The sequence below is a fragment of the Trichoplusia ni genome, chromosome 2, assembly GCF_003590095.1.
Source record: "Trichoplusia ni isolate ovarian cell line Hi5 chromosome 2, tn1, whole genome shotgun sequence".
NCBI lineage: Eukaryota > Metazoa > Arthropoda > Insecta > Lepidoptera > Noctuidae > Trichoplusia > Trichoplusia ni.
This window is the reverse complement of record NC_039479.1, coordinates 17,474,778-17,489,944: the sequence shown is the minus strand read 5'-3', so window position 1 is coordinate 17,489,944 and position 15,167 is coordinate 17,474,778. Positions and strand designations below refer to the sequence as shown.

General features: G+C 34.4%; 5 protein-coding genes across 9 annotated transcripts in view; 4 read left to right on the top strand and 1 right to left on the bottom strand.

The window, feature by feature from the left end:
• The first annotated feature begins 534 nt into the window (after nt 1-534).
• LOC113508496 (transmembrane protein 41 homolog) lies at nt 535-3,071 on the top strand. 5 transcript variants are annotated; one of them, XM_026891572.1, is made up of 6 exons: nt 535-784; nt 883-942; nt 1,222-1,354; nt 1,570-1,698; nt 1,830-2,167; nt 2,834-3,071. In XM_026891572.1, the coding sequence occupies exons 2-6, from the start codon at nt 891-893 to the stop codon at nt 3,001-3,003; spliced, it is 822 nt and encodes a 273-aa protein (XP_026747373.1). In that variant the 5' UTR covers nt 535-784; nt 883-890; the 3' UTR covers nt 3,004-3,071. The 5 variants fall into 5 exon arrangements, with proteins under 5 accessions (XP_026747373.1, XP_026747371.1, XP_026747370.1 ...); XM_026891570.1 differs by having other exon boundaries at nt 883-1,059; XM_026891573.1 differs by having other exon boundaries at nt 546-591.
• On the bottom strand, nt 3,021-5,056 carry LOC113508495. The gene is made up of 5 exons (XM_026891568.1): nt 4,516-5,056; nt 4,164-4,312; nt 3,919-4,082; nt 3,582-3,841; nt 3,021-3,196 (listed from the first exon to the last, which is right to left on the bottom strand). The coding sequence occupies exons 1-5, from the start codon at nt 4,853-4,855 to the stop codon at nt 3,108-3,110; spliced, it is 1,002 nt and encodes a 333-aa protein (XP_026747369.1). The 5' UTR covers nt 4,856-5,056; the 3' UTR covers nt 3,021-3,107.
• Nucleotides 5,057-6,139: 1,083 nt separating this feature from the next.
• Nucleotides 6,140-10,748, top strand: LOC113508485. The gene is made up of 5 exons (XM_026891553.1): nt 6,140-6,513; nt 8,368-8,491; nt 8,594-8,746; nt 8,826-10,013; nt 10,237-10,748. Exons 1-5 carry the CDS (start codon nt 6,442-6,444, stop codon nt 10,584-10,586), a joined length of 1,887 nt encoding a protein of 628 aa, XP_026747354.1. The 5' UTR covers nt 6,140-6,441; the 3' UTR covers nt 10,587-10,748.
• A 69-nt stretch (nt 10,749-10,817) lies between these two features.
• LOC113501848 lies at nt 10,818-12,963 on the top strand. Its single transcript, XM_026883142.1, has 2 exons — nt 10,818-12,045; nt 12,139-12,963. The coding sequence occupies exons 1-2, from the start codon at nt 11,998-12,000 to the stop codon at nt 12,961-12,963; spliced, it is 873 nt and encodes a 290-aa protein (XP_026738943.1). The 5' UTR covers nt 10,818-11,997.
• The window catches only part of LOC113501839 (uncharacterized protein PB18E9.04c-like), a 4,223-nt gene continuing 2,015 nt past the window's right edge, over nt 12,960-15,167 (top strand). The window contains exons 1-2 of the mRNA XM_026883129.1: nt 12,960-13,442; nt 14,868-14,985. Of these exons, the coding sequence (XP_026738930.1) occupies nt 12,960-13,442; nt 14,868-14,985 (601 nt within the window). The remainder of the gene's footprint in view (nt 13,443-14,867; nt 14,986-15,167) is intronic.

Below are 15,167 nucleotides of genomic sequence, written 5' to 3'. Positions count from 1 at the left end.
AGAAGCTAAACAGTTCGAATAAAAATTGATCCATTACTGTTTCACCAAAGGCTTGTAAGGATTTTAGACTTTTCATTAGTTTTCATCTTAATTGGGACATTTAATAGATACAGTCCTAGTATCAGGCAAATCTTCTTAAAGAAAATCTTGACTTGCTTACATTAGTCCTAGTTTCCAAAGCGACAGTAAAATTAAGAAAATACACATACTAAGTGATATTAATTAATACAAACAGTAAAATAATAATAATAAGTTCATTAAACGAAATGCTCATTACCCTCCTCAGTATTGAGAGTATATGGTATTGTAATAAATTATGATAAAAAACAAAATGTTTAAAAATCACACAGCACTGGCTTCATGTTTACAATGTATTAACCTTAATACTGTTCTTCTATTCAGTATTAAATAACAACCCTTATGGTTAAAAAAAACAAGTAAATTTCAATATTATGCGTTTGAAGAAATGCGTGTGTCGTTGATTGGTGCTTTGTAGTTTTTTGACAATGACAACTGCTGTCAATGTCATTAAATTGATTCAATTTTTCAGTCATCTATCAGAGTTGTTCCAATAATTGGGTTTAGGGTTAGGTTAGCATTAATTTATTTGCAGCTCTGTCTAAAGCACAACATTAGAAAGGAACTAAAGCATTCTATATTTATTACTTCATCGATATCAAGCGCCATATCAAATTGTCATGTCATTTATTCGAATTTCGAACATTGTCAAAGTGTACTCATAAAATTTTAGATAATTATAATTAATTTAATAGCTTTTTGTAAAGTGAGTGATATTGTATTAAACATATAGGATAAGTAGTGAAGGTAGACTTTACGGGTACTAATAATATAACTGAATAAATTAATTTGATTTTATTTAAGCCACAAATATGAGCGCAAATAATCCTAGAAGAAGGAATTCGCGTGTTCGAAACATTCAAGGTGATATTCAAGATCCCTCTATTTCCTCCACGGTCCATATCCTTCACCAAACCATAACTAGACCAAGAATAAGAAATATAAGAACCGATTGTATTGGATTGTTTCACCCTATGTCAAGTACCTATTCCTAATGTTCCTTTGTTGTTTTATAGCACTATTTTATTACTTAGCTAGTTATTATTTGATAAAAAAATCCTATATTCCTATTCCATTGATATCTTGTTAAATCTATGATACCTGGTGTTTATTTCAGCATTCTCATTATAATGTGTGTTTCAGATTCTGTAGCTGGTGTAACATCCAGTGCAGAAGACTTGTCCACGTCTAAGGCGTTAGTTCTAGTTGCCATTATATTTATATCCTCACTGTTGGCTTTGGGTCTCCTATACAAACAATTCCCTGACTTAGAAGAGTAAGTGAGCTTTAGTTATATTGAAGACAGAACAAGAATTCTTTGTCATTTGAACAAAGAAACATCAAATAAATATGTCTGTTATAGACTGTATTAAGCATATCCAAATAAATATCTCTAAAAAACAAATATCAATCCAAGATAAAATTTCATCATCAACCTTAACCCAGTAGTACTGGTCTAGTTATCTATGACCTAATTTACTTTTTTTTCAGAGATGAACAAAAGCACTTGCATTTGCCATGGGACCTTGAGGATGCCAAACAACTAGGTTTAGTTCTAGACCGATATAAGGAGAAATATTTTTATGAAGTATTATTTGGAGTCTTCTTAGTTTACATATTGTATCCTTTTGACATGACTCAATGGACCTCAGTCTTATGCTACACAATGCTATTGATACCAATAATTCTAAATAACCAAGTTTTTTCAGGACAATTTTATTGATATTGAATGACCTTAACTAAGTTCTCAGTTTGCAAACATTTGCAATACCTGGATCAATTTTTTTAAGTATTCTTTCAGGGTTTTTGTTCCCATTTTATTTAGCATTACTTCTGGTATGCTGTTGTTCAGCCATTGGTGCAAGTTTATGTTTCTTCCTATCCAACCTTCTTGGTAAGAAGTTGGTGAAGAGATTCTTTCCGGAGAAAGCAGCACAATGGGCAAGAGCAGTGACGAAGCACAGTAATAACTTGCTCAACTACATAATATTTTTGAGGGTGACACCGTTTTTACCAAACTGGTTTATAAATATGTCAGCACCTGTGATTGGTGTGCCATTAATGCCATTTGCACTTGGAACATTTATTGGTAAGTTCATCATAACTCGATTAATTTTAACTCCCCAATTATTATTTACACAAATTCAGTGTTTATCTGTTTGATTTTCTGTATTTTAGCACTATAATGACTGTGGCCAAGACTGAATAATGCTCACACGTTTTTTCGATCTGATTATTTTATAACTTGTTTTATGTATGTACATGTCATGCTCATTAAATATGTAAATCCATCATTGTTACTTAAATGCTTCTTTATATTCATGGCCATAGCATAGGAAGTATTAAAAACAGTAATAAATCTAGACCAACTCACTTGTGCTGAGCTTGCACTTATATGTATGAGCAATAATGGCTGACTGTCCAAACTAAATTTGATGTATCTACAACTTGCTTGAATCGATAATTTACTTACCTAAACCTAAAAAGTATTGACTACCGTAAAACGGGGTGAATAGAGGGTTTTTTGGGGTGGATAGAAACAGAGTTTTTATTAAAATTTGGACGTTTAACTAGACAAAACATAAAGATTATACGCAAACTCACAAGTATTTCATAAAGTAACTGTGTCTAAGCATTTTAATGTAAGAAAATTTTCATGTAACCCCTTAAAAAACACTATTCTCTATTCACCCCTTGAAACTCTATTCACCCCGTTTTACCGTTATACTATCTATTTTATTTTTTTTATTTCCAGGCGTGGCGCCGCCATCGTTTGTGGCAATCCAAGCTGGACAGACCCTGCACACACTGACGTCCACCAGCGACGCGTGGTCGTGGACGTCTGTCACAGTCCTCAGCGTATTCGCACTAGTCTCCTTAATACCAGTATTCCTTAAAGACAAGTTGAAAGCAAAGTTTGAATGAAAGTATAGTAGTTGATTTTTAGTTAATTTTATTTATTTTGTTAATAAATTGGTGTTTTGTACATTCCATTCAATTGTTTTTATTCTTTGGTATTTCATCCTTTGTCAGCAGTATGAGCCGACATGGGCAATGAAGGTGTGATTGCCCATAGATTGCTGCACTGCCGGTCGCCAGTACCACCAATTATACCATACTGAAAAAAAATAACATTTTAAAAATAACTCCTAAACCCATCAACCTTGCTAGGTATGTGAATAATGTTATGAGGAGTTCTCTTCTTCTTCTTATGTATAAAAATGAATTGCTGTTCATTAGTCTCGCTAAAACACGAGAATGGCTGAAGCTATTTGGTCTTGAAATATTCGTACCAGTCCAAGGAAGGTTTAAACAGTGAAAATATAGAAAAATTGCGGAAAAGAAGAAAAAATACTACGCGGGTGAAACCGCCGAAAACAGTTAGTAAATAATAAAAAAAATATCTGATGGGCTATATATAAAACCTTCAGTTTTTTTTCTATATTTTCTGACTTTGCTCTATTAGTCAGGCAGTTAACTTAAATCTCAAAATAAATACTTACATAAATAAGTCTCCTTTAATTCAAGTTTGAGTGATTTACATTGATGCTTGCATTCTTCAGCTGGTACCAAATTGATCTCCCTAGACCCACTTAATGCCAGTAGGAATGAGAAACTGCATTCAGTATCTGGTATATTAAAAGTCTGCTGACTACTATCAACTATGATAAATCGTTCAGTACTTTGTCCAAACTTTGGCACAACTTTAGGTCTAGGGATGATTTGTCGAAGCAGCTTTGCCACATTCATATTATTGAATTTCCTGGAAAACAAAGACTGTTAAAAATTCATTTTACCCGATATTAGGACAAAAATAGGCCACAGAAATAGATACTTTACCAAATATAAAAATTCTTGTCATCTATTCTCTGGTTAAATAAATCATCTGGACTTATATAATATTTATTATTTGTTAAAATTTTAGGAGATTCTTTATCAAATATATTTTTATTTTTTGTGTACATTTTCTTCAGGGCTTCCATATTTATAACTTGTTGTTCAGTCTGCAACAGTATGATATTACATTAACTGATATAAGTTTATTTTTATAATTATTTAAAAAAAATTGTATTTCTAAAAGTTACCTCATAAATAAAGGGTGCTGTTTGTTGTTGATTAACAGGGATGGGGTCATTTACTTCCCTGATATTGTTGACTGTACTGCAAGGCCAACAGTCCATGTCTACCACAGCAAAGTAGGGGTTTTGAATTAAACATGTTTCGTGATAATACTCTGAAAGTAGGAATATTGGTTCTATTTTATATGGTAGCTGTGGCATGAAATTGAAAAAAAAAAACCATATCCAACTTGAAAAGAAATGTTTGCGTAGAAATTTTATATTGGTAGACTGGGTAGTAAAGCCGCTACGTAGAATAAATATAATACAGCGGTCTGTATGAATTTGTCAAAAAATATTCAAACTTTTTCTCACTCACCTGTCAAAGATGGGAATAAAGATATAAACGGAATGGATAGTCTTCTCAAGAGCTTTAAACCAGGATAAATATACTCTTGAAGATTGCATACTATACTACTGTAGACAGCCTTAGAATAATATAAAGTGTACAATACAATAAAAACACCTAGAAGTATGAGAAAGTATTTGAAAATAGAACGGCGAGTATTGTTTTCTGGCCGGCCATTATTTTCCAGTGTTTTAAGAGTTTGGAAGTACATCAGTTTGAATTCTTCTTCACTCATACCCGCGTCAATACACTGTTTCTTGAGATTCTTAATAGAATCTGAATACTCTTGTAATACTTCTTGATTAGACATGATGTATGAATGTTTGTACTTATCCAAGATTTGGTTCAAGTCATATTGACTAACATTCCACGTATGGAGTTTTAATTAATGCGAATCTTTCACTGAAAATTGTTAGTAAACAAACCAGCGTGCACCAGCTCAACACAACATCAGCTGTTAGCTGTCAAATCATATCATGTCACTGTCAATCATAGAATCATAGATTCTACAATAAACTTCAAAAATGTGAGTTCAAGATTTACAGACTATAAAATATTTTGTGTTTCAGCGTCTGTCAAAAATTATAACAATGCAGATAACGTTTTGGTTTTAAAATGATTTGTAAGTAATATAGGATAAATACAATACAATCCAATGTATAAAAATATGAGATCCCCTTACAACTATGCTGTAGCAATGCAATTTGTATTTACTTATTACAACTTTAACTATAGATGGATACTAACTACTAGTACCTACATATACCAATGTGCCAATCGTTGTACCTATGTCTATTACCTATACACGTTACTGAGGTTACCTATTACATAAACAGTATTGACTGGAACCTAATCGGTTTGAAGACACAAGATAATGTTCGATTTTAAAACCTTCATCCATGCTAAATGATTACTCATGATTGTTATCGGCACGCAATGTTGAGCATTGGCCTCTTTATTCTTTTCCTATTTGTCTCTTTTTGAAGCCGTTTAATACTAACAACATCATTTAGATGCGAAATATTAATTAGATTTTGAATTAAATATAGTTAGCACGGCAGTATTGAGACGGGCTTTTTAGAGTGATAACCGATATTCGGAGTAATCCCCGAGCGAATGTAAGTGCCGGTACATAACACATCTGTAGCTTCATTGCTAATACAAAATAAATATAACATACACAAGAATCTATGTCACTGTAAATTTTAATAGCAAGGCCTGACATTGATCAATATTTAATTGTCTGGTAAAGAAGTCAAGGACTGCATTCAGCTACCTGCATAGATGTAGAAACAAAAAACACGTTAAATATCTAGTAGAATACGAACTGCGCTGCAATAAAGAACATACACAATGTATATAGATTGCTTTACCTACATTGCACGTGTTGATAATATCAATCGTGCACTTGAATTCGCACGGTAGCCGCTTGATTGGATGCGTGCGTAATAAAGAAATTATGAAAATATTTATGTACAGCCAACAAACACGTTACAATTAAACAGTAATTCCAAATCACCTTAACGCAACGATTTCAAATTAATGAATAATTACCATCCTCATTAATCAGTTGAAAAAAATAATAACAATTAGAAACTAATATTGGTTTCTTTCACCAAGACGATAAGATAAGACAAAGTAACTACGTGTTGGGGCCTTTTGATAACACGGCTGATGTATAGAATGCTGTCAATACGACGATATGCTCTCTTACGACTACAAGTTTTAAAATAAACAACATATATTTTTTTAATTTCAAAACATTGTGCGGTTACAGTCAGTGGTGTTATAAAGCGGTTGCGCTGAATCATGTGATTGAACAAGTGTCGCGTTCTGTGTGAATATATATGGATAATATCATTATACTTCGGAAAATGCAGGAAAAGAGAAGACTAGATGGAATTTGATGCTAGAGCGCATGGCGCGACGTGGCGCTGGCCTCTCCTACTGTCCGTCGTGTTCTTGAACGTGCGTATGCCCAAATTATATTAAATTTAAATAGAAATCTTGCATAATTCCACATTATTCCCACAAAGATTTACTTCCACAAATTTAGATGTGAAATTCCTTAAATATTCTTGAGAGTGAGTTAAGTCGTATCTGGTCCGAAATACAGATGTTTTGATACACCCATGAATTGGTATCAATGCCACTGTGACGTCACACAATATCGGCAGTGTGAGAAAACACTCGCGCTACAAATGCACAGGTGAATGATAACGTGCCTATTGCGTGATTTATTTGTCACGTCAAAAAGAGTAGATTAAATTCCATTAAACCAAAAAACGTAGCTTAAAAAAATATAACGTTATAGATTTTGCAAATTTTTGGTTTCCTGACTATATTTATGATAATGTAGAGACCTTCAGAGACAAAGGCAATCTTAACTTTTCAAAGTCAACCATTTATTGAGTTCATGATAAGCGAACTACTTCTAGTTTGCTATAGCAGTGTTTACCGTTTAAATCTGATGTAATGCGACTTTATTGCTATTCAATACGAATACATAAGTAATTATGTATATGTATATTAATTATTCTAATTAAATAAGTCTACGGTTAAAATAAAAATTTTTATTCTATTGCCTTTTGTTAGATATCTACTGTATCTAATTTTAACTTTATTTTTCCTTGAAACAATAAGAAATCTCGACAAACAACAAATCAATTTACTTTTAAGATACGTATGTCTAAATATTTAATTGGAATTTATTTAAGTGTCCAAGTTCTTTTTTTTCGATAAATAATGCCTACATAGGCAGGTAGGTACATACTTTGAGTGTTTCTAATTAAACGATTTATAATGAGATTTAAATTGAGCCTATGACGAAATTAATGACAATGACATAATTAGTGTAATCAAATAGCGCCAGTTTGATATTTGTACAAGGTATAAAGCATAAAATCCCCATATGTTTATAGGCCCAAATGGCACACCCTATGTAACACCTACCAAATTGCTTTACTAGCCTCAACTTATCTCTCCGCATGACCGACGGGGTCTGTTTCCATGCAATGATTACTTGATGACAACATGATCATAAATAATCATCTTCTATACTTTATTGACTTTGTCTGTGAATAGCGTCACGCGTAATTTATCAAGGCACTGATAAATCAAACAGTATCTACCAGAATGCTAAATGTCTACATAATATTTAAAGGATTAGGATTGATTACAAATATCGCGAGGATTTAGCACGTGCTTTGATCAAAACAATACTCGAGGGGCCTAATATTATTGCAGTAAGTTGTGAAAGAGAGACCACTCTACGCCTTGCTGCGCGCTGTCACGCTTGCACGTCTGCACTTTAAGAGGTGGTCGTAATATCTCAGTTAGTGGGCTAGTATACGTCTAAAGTTAGTATGTATGTTTTAAATTATGTGATTCCTGTGTACCATGTCATCGGCCTAACTACGACGGCTTTACAATTTAATAATGATTTCAAACGTTACTTCGAATAAGGTACCTAGGTATTTGAATCGCACTTGAATCATACACAGTAGTCATTAAACAATTTCGGCAGGCCGGTTTTGTTTCTAACCTACTTCAAAAATTGGGAAGTTCTCAATTGGACTGTATTTTCGTAGAAATTTTTAGTCACTTTAGTTAATATTATCGTAACCAACCAGCGCAGTAGTGACTCAGTCTTCGTTTTTATCTTTGCGTAAACTACTATAGCATCATATTCTAGATTGTAAATGACAATGAGACGTTTCGTGGTTACAAATTTGCTCATTGCATTTAGCTGGTACGGAATTTTCCTTCCTTCAGCAAAAACGTCGTGATAACGTATTAATACCTTCTTTTACTTATTTTCAGATCAGCTTACCAAGTCTCGTGTACGCTTATGGAGTAATATTGGTGCATTTAGAGGAACTACAAGTACCCATATGGCTTGGTTTATCGACTCCAACAATTTACGTACTCGTCTACAATCTAACACGTAAGTTCCTTTTCCTAAAGTACCTAATGACGTTATTCTGACACTGAAAACAGTTACTTATAGTTATTACCTTTACATAATCCTTTTAAAATTATTTTCCAGAATGTTGGTGCAGGGAGGCAGCCGATTCTTGGGGAGGCAGTGTTGGCTACCGTGTCATGGCCACAGTTGGGCTTATGATGGTGGTGGCTAGTCTACTCATATGCGCTTTCATACCCTTCCACGTACAGCCTTTTGTCTACGGGATATTAGGAGGTAATCAAATCTTAAATTTTTGAAAATGTTGAGATTTTGTTTGTGTTAACAAAATATGCCTAATGCATCTGTTTTTCAGGCTTGGGGTCGTCGATTATATCAGCTCAAGTAGACGCAGTAGTATTTGATACATACGACTCCCGATTGGGAATAATTCGAGGAGTATGTTTCGCTGGTCAGGCAGTTGGCCAGTCAATATTCCCTCATATAATAACGGCACTAATAGACGGTTACGGATATTCGTTTTCATACATAGTGCTTGGAGGAATAATGCTTCAAACGTTACCTGCAATCATGTTGCTTCGAGTCGATGAGAGTGTTAGCCGACCAATTTCTTTCTCAAGATACAGCGACTTGTCCAAAACATACGCGGTATTCAGTAACGAAGGCATGGATAAAAATTACTATACGACTGAATTACAATTACATGACATGAGCAAGAAATGTTGGCAAAGTCCTTCAGATGATAACTTACACAGGGATCCAGAGCATGGAGGTGACTACGAGTACGATGGAGACATGGCTACTATTACACCACCACCAAGTCCAGAAGAAAAGAGGAGAAATATATTTGGTGTGGAAATATTACCAGAAATACCAGAGGAAAGTGAAGAGAGTGATGTAGAAGAGTATGCAAAAGATGTAGACAATAGTAAGAATAAAAAGCGGCTTAGTGTCGCTATTAAGAGACTGAGTACATTAGGCGATAGTTTTGACGATTGTATTAGCAAACAGAAAAGACGTGACTCGGAATCGGACCTAGAAGGTTCCGAACAAAGAGAGTATAGTGAAGTGGAAGTAACGTACGAGAATATATCGCCAGTTACAGATATTCAGCGAGAAAAGATATTCAATTCATTTAGTTTTCGATGCCAGTCCGCCTACGCTAGTATGAAAAGGAGAATATGGATGCCGTCATATAGAGTTTATACAATTAGAAGGAGATTCACATATTTAATGTACAACATTAACGACACGTTTGTAAAACCCTTGACGAGGTCATTGTCAAGTTGGAAGTTCTATCCATCGTTAATGCTATATTTCTCTAGACTAAGCTTGACGTCAGTTGCTATGGTTTCACTGACTAAAATCGCGTCAGAAATGCACCCCAAGATATCGATGTCAGATTCGAACTTCCTGATGACTTTGTATGGATTTACTTGGATATGCTTCTTGCTGAGTACCCCGTGGCTAGCACAAACGCCGAAGAGAAACTTCAAATATGTTGCACTGGCTGGTTTAGTCGTCTCTGCTGTAGGATGTTTTGGTAAGTTTGATAATATTGTCCTTATATGTTCGCTTATTTACTATTTACTACGCCTCACGAAGTTTTCTTTTTGCCGCTACCTATCTTCCATAGTATTAAACTGCTGTTGGCTTTAACAGAACACTACAAAACAATATAAATTTAAGCTTGGAAAATCCAATAACGTACCTTCTTGCACTCAAAATACTTTGTGGCACTTGACTGACCTTTGATGTTGTTGCAGTTCTGGCAGAAGCCGACAACCACGACTCGTTCTCCATCGGGTGCGTCATAGCCGGCTTTGGGTACGGCGCTATATCTTGCTGTTGGGAGACAGCAGTACAAGACTTCGTCGGCACTAGAAAATGGCCGAAGTTCCACAGCAGTCTGGAAACGATCTCGGGTACTTTATTAGCAATATTTGTAGTAGGAATATCATTCATCGTTGATCAAGAAAGAGGTTTGCAGTTCGCCATGTTAATTTTAGGAATCATACTATCAGGAATCACTTTAGTGTGGTTCCTAATATGTATCACTTACTTATACCTTACTAAATTAAGAACAATGAGAATAGGTAAGCCTTGGGCAACGTAATAATTCTTCTGTATATAGCTTAATTTTGAGTTTGTGCTAATTTCTATTTAAACTACAAAAGTGGAACAAAACATACAGATTATTAATAACTGTATACACAAACACGAGTGTCTCGTGTACAACATGAGTAGGAATAATATTTTAAATTATATTTTGCAATTTAACTTCACCTTGTTTCATTTGATTCCTAACGTTGACTAATTTGTATTGAAGCTGTTACAATGTAATTTCGATGTGTAATGGAATATTTAGTTTATTACTGGTTGTGTAGTCAGTAAATACTACATACTTTTATTATTAAATTGCTATCAGCAACAAATAGGCTCGCGTCACATATTGTTATGTACCAAGAAAGATGTTTGTAATAATGTTACACTTCGAAAACATAATTAAGGCCAAATAATAAGTTATTGACACCAAAATGAAACATGAATTAATTTGATAACAAATTAAGATGATAGATAATATTTACGTATGAATCTAAAAATAATATCATGATAAGTAATATTTTGATAAGGTTTTTTCGTCACGTGTTAGGTATGTAATATATGTATGAGACTCACAATTTAAGAGGATCATGCGCTGGTATCACGTTTGTAACTTGAAAACTCAAAATGTTTTTAGGTATTTTTTTTTGTTGCAAGTTCTGTGGTAGGAGGGATTTTGTTTTTAAGCCTACTATCAGGTGGCTTAAAAAATTATCAGACCTGTTTGTATACATGAAGAATAGGAAAGGCATTCTCACTTTTCCGGTTAGGCCTTAGGTATAATGCCTAGAATTTTGTAAAAAAAATAGGTTCGTTTCAAATGATATTAAGTATTCACTTATGTTTTTAAAGAGCAAATGCTTATCTTTCATACATACGGCAAATAACATGTACACCAATTTGTGCGTGTAATATGATTGTGGAACTCCACTATACAAGAATTACATTTCTCAGTGCCGTGCCGTTAGACTTTCTACTTTATTAGTTCACCTCAATCCCGTAACATTGAATGTCGACCCCAAAAATATTTAGGCAGACATGTAGACAAATAATAAGTTTTGGTGTCCCGAGTCTGTGTGAGTAGGTTAATTATAAATCCAGAAAAACAAAACACAAATAAGAGGTTAGTTTATTTTTCCGTCATTCTTTACTTTCACCATTCTATAGAAATGAGCAATTAATATAAACAACAATATGTACAGAAAGCCGCAGGAAATAAGGTGTCAACATTATTTGTCTACTGTCGGTCTAATCTTCTTCGTGATGTAAGTAAACGAATCGCGCTTATGTTAACAACGTTGTATGCCGTCATTCTTATTTGTTGGGGGAAACACAAGAGCGACATTCGCGAGAAAACCCTCATGAGATAAACGAGAAGTGAAAACGAAATTAAACGATTAAATGCCATTATTAAAATTAAATTTATGAAGATGGCCTTCGAAATATTCGACCCTAGAGGATTTTTATTTCTAGTAAGTATTATTTTCTATAAAATTATGATTTTGTTTTATAAAAAAGTGAATGTTCTTTAGCAAAACGAACTAAACTTTAGCTCATTTTTCCAGGTACTATTCGCTATACCGATGGTAGCATCAAGGAATATCGACTGCCACGGCAGAGGGTTTCACTGCGTAAACTCCACGCATTTCATGATATGCGTCGATTTGGGCATCGGGATATCAACAACTATCGACGACTTTATTATACCCTGTCCACTCACAACAGTCTGCGATATAAGTAATATTTTCGAGTGTGAATTCCCTAAGTATGAGGCAACTGTGCCTCCACTTCAAGTTATTGGTGTGACTGAACGAAGTGTTACAAGTGAAGCAACTGTAGTGAGTACTAGTGCGACATCAGTGCCCTTGGTTGAAGTGTCAAGTGTAACAAACAAACCTGTTAGTATTTCATCGATACCTGAAGAAGTAACGCCCGCTCCAGAGTTAGAGGTTCTAAGAAGCTTAAATGATTTTAAAGAAGCTTACAACGAAACAAGTACAACAGCAGAGGTAACAGTACAAACCACACCTAGTTCCGTATTAAGTGAAAAAGCGACGGTTGGTAGTGTAGCAACTATTCCTGACACTGTCAATAGCAATAGTGACTCCAAGGCAGAAACCACGTTCGACACAGCAGTGACAGTATCTATATCCAATAATACGACGACTTTTGCCAATGAAATTTTAGATTCAACATTAAGTACTCCTGCACCAACGGTGAATGCAGGCTCAGCAGTCGATAACTCATATCGGACAGATAATAGTACAATTAATCAAAATAGTGATAATAATGCACTACATCAAAATGACACAGGATTAAAACTAATTGGCGAATCTACGACAACTGAAAAAATTGAAATGTCCAGCATGACTGAAACTAAATCACGATGACTGGAGAAAATGAGACGAAAACGGCTGAAGTGACGTCTAGACACGACAATGATGAAGCTAGCTCTAATGTTAACGATACACCGAAATCTACTATAGCTCCAATGAATTATTTGCGAACTACGGGAAAACTGCCGGATTCAAATCCAATTTTGAACACAGACACGGCAATTGTGGACAAAATAGTGCCGTCTTCTACTCCTACAACTTTAAATCCAAGCATAGACTTCACTAATGTACCCTATCTCAAATTTGCAATTTCGAAAACGATTGTCAATGTAACAACAAATGCCGCTAATAACGATACATCATCAACGACTGTCTCTTTCAATATCAGTGGTGTTGTTGAAAATCATGCATTCGTTAACAACGGCTTGACGACGCCATCATTTAAGAATGACGTACCGCAGCCTATTGCTACCAAAAACATTCAAGGTGGGGATAATGCAATGAATGTTTTCGATAATCCTCAGGAAGTTATGGTACGTAATACTTTCCAGTATAACGTCCCAAATGAAAATAAAATTGAGAGAAAAAATGACGCTAGTAAAAGAATTCCAGACAATTTGGTTCAAGACAAAGTTAATCTTACAACTATTAATATTGAAAATATTGCAAATAGTAATGAAACAATAGAAATTCAAACACGTAACTCTGTAAGCAATGCTATAGAAAGCTTACAGCCAACAGAATTTACAAATAGTATTAGTAATACAGTTGTAGAGTCACAAGAATCCAAAACTACAACATTAACATCTAATGTTGATACTAATAATTTGACTTCTACCAATCTGGAAAACCTATTAACCAATATCGCAACAAGAGGAAGAACTATTGAAAATGTAACCGATATTAACCAGGGAATAATTAATAACAATAATGTTTTCTAGAACGGACTCTAAAATAGAGAATAATATTAGTAGGCAACTGGACTTATCAGAAAACAATAAAACGATCTTATTTACAAACCCAAGTGAAACAATAGAAGAAATCGAATCCTCGAAATGCCTAAACAAATTAAGAACACTGTTGAAGAAATAAACAAAAATGAATTAACAGACTCTTCTCTTACCTATACAGAGACAGTCAGTGAAGTTATAAATTCATCTATGAATGCTAATTCCACAAAGGTGCCCGACCAAAACACAACCATTGATCAGGATGAATTTATTAACAAGACGTACCAATTTGATTGATACTGATAATAATATCGCCAGTCTTGAACCTACAGTAATAGTGAATGTCGGAGAAATTACTATACAACGCCAATATCAAAGACGACTAATACTTCAGAAGATTTGCCACTGAATAGTGCACCGACCCAAACCAGCTTAAATGACACATTACCGTTAAACATTACGGGAAAAACAGTTTTAAGAGAAAAAACTGATAACGCGATAGTAAAACAATATACACAAGAAGTCAAAACTATTATTGAAAATATGCCGGAAGTTCCAATCCCAAATAATGTTACAGATGAAAATACACAAATCGATTCAATAAATGTTTTAAAAGCCAACGAATCAGACACCACTTTTGACAATATTACTTCTTCTATTTCAACATTAACAACAACAACTCCTTCAACAATTCTAATTGATACAACATTGACGCCGGTTCCAACAAACATGATACAAACGGGTCTGAATGAAATTACAACTATTTCGTCCGCAACTATTCTAGATGCTACGGCAAATTCTACTTCTGAATCTACACTGGAACCTGTAAATACGACCGATGCAACACAAATTACTGTTTTACGTGAATCTATACCTGCAGAAAAAAATCAAACAAATGATCCCAACGGACCTTTGGAAACAAATGTTGATTTCAATAAAACTAAAAGCGGTGATGATTTAACCCGTGCTCCACAACTAATAATACAGCAAACCGAGCCTACTTTACAGTTTGAAAGTATGACGTCATCACCGTCGGCAACAACCGTTCCAGAAATACAGAGTGTGACAGAATTTACTGTCACCAATTCATCGAAAGGACTCGTTGAAAATTTGACATTAACACAAGGTAACGATACCACTACCACTGGTGACAGCATTTTAACTGCGGAGAGTGAAGTTATTAATACAGTTGAAAATGTAGCCACAAACGTGAATGAAAATAATTCTAGTTACGTAAGAAATGGTGAAGTTTTAGCGACGGAAGTATCTGTTGAATCCACAACATCTTCAACTAATTCATCAATAATA

Coding starts and splice junctions, on each gene's coding strand:
- LOC113508496 (XM_026891570.1), top strand. CDS start 891: ATGAGCGCAAATAATCCTAGAAGAAGGAATTCGCGTGTTCGAAACATT. Junction 1,060..1,221: donor ATTGTTTCACCCTATGTCAA/GTACCTATTCCT, acceptor TGTGTGTTTCAG/ATTCTGTAGCTGGTGTAACA. Junction 1,699..1,829: donor GTCTTCTTAGTTTACATATT/GTATCCTTTTGA, acceptor CTAAGTTCTCAG/TTTGCAAACATTTGCAATAC.
- LOC113508495 (XM_026891568.1), bottom strand. CDS start 4,855: ATGTCTAATCAAGAAGTATTACAAGAGTATTCAGATTCTATTAAGAAT. Junction 4,313..4,515: donor TTTATTCCCATCTTTGACAG/GTGAGTGAGAAA, acceptor TCCTACTTTCAG/AGTATTATCACGAAACATGT. Junction 4,083..4,163: donor CAGCACCCTTTATTTATGAG/GTAACTTTTAGA, acceptor ATACTGTTGCAG/ACTGAACAACAAGTTATAAA.
- LOC113501848 (XM_026883142.1), top strand. CDS start 11,998: ATGAAGATGGCCTTCGAAATATTCGACCCTAGAGGATTTTTATTTCTA. Junction 12,046..12,138: donor CTAGAGGATTTTTATTTCTA/GTAAGTATTATT, acceptor TCATTTTTCCAG/GTACTATTCGCTATACCGAT.
- LOC113508485 (XM_026891553.1), top strand. CDS start 6,442: ATGGAATTTGATGCTAGAGCGCATGGCGCGACGTGGCGCTGGCCTCTC. Junction 8,492..8,593: donor ACTCGTCTACAATCTAACAC/GTAAGTTCCTTT, acceptor ATTATTTTCCAG/AATGTTGGTGCAGGGAGGCA. Junction 10,014..10,236: donor CTCTGCTGTAGGATGTTTTG/GTAAGTTTGATA, acceptor ATGTTGTTGCAG/TTCTGGCAGAAGCCGACAAC.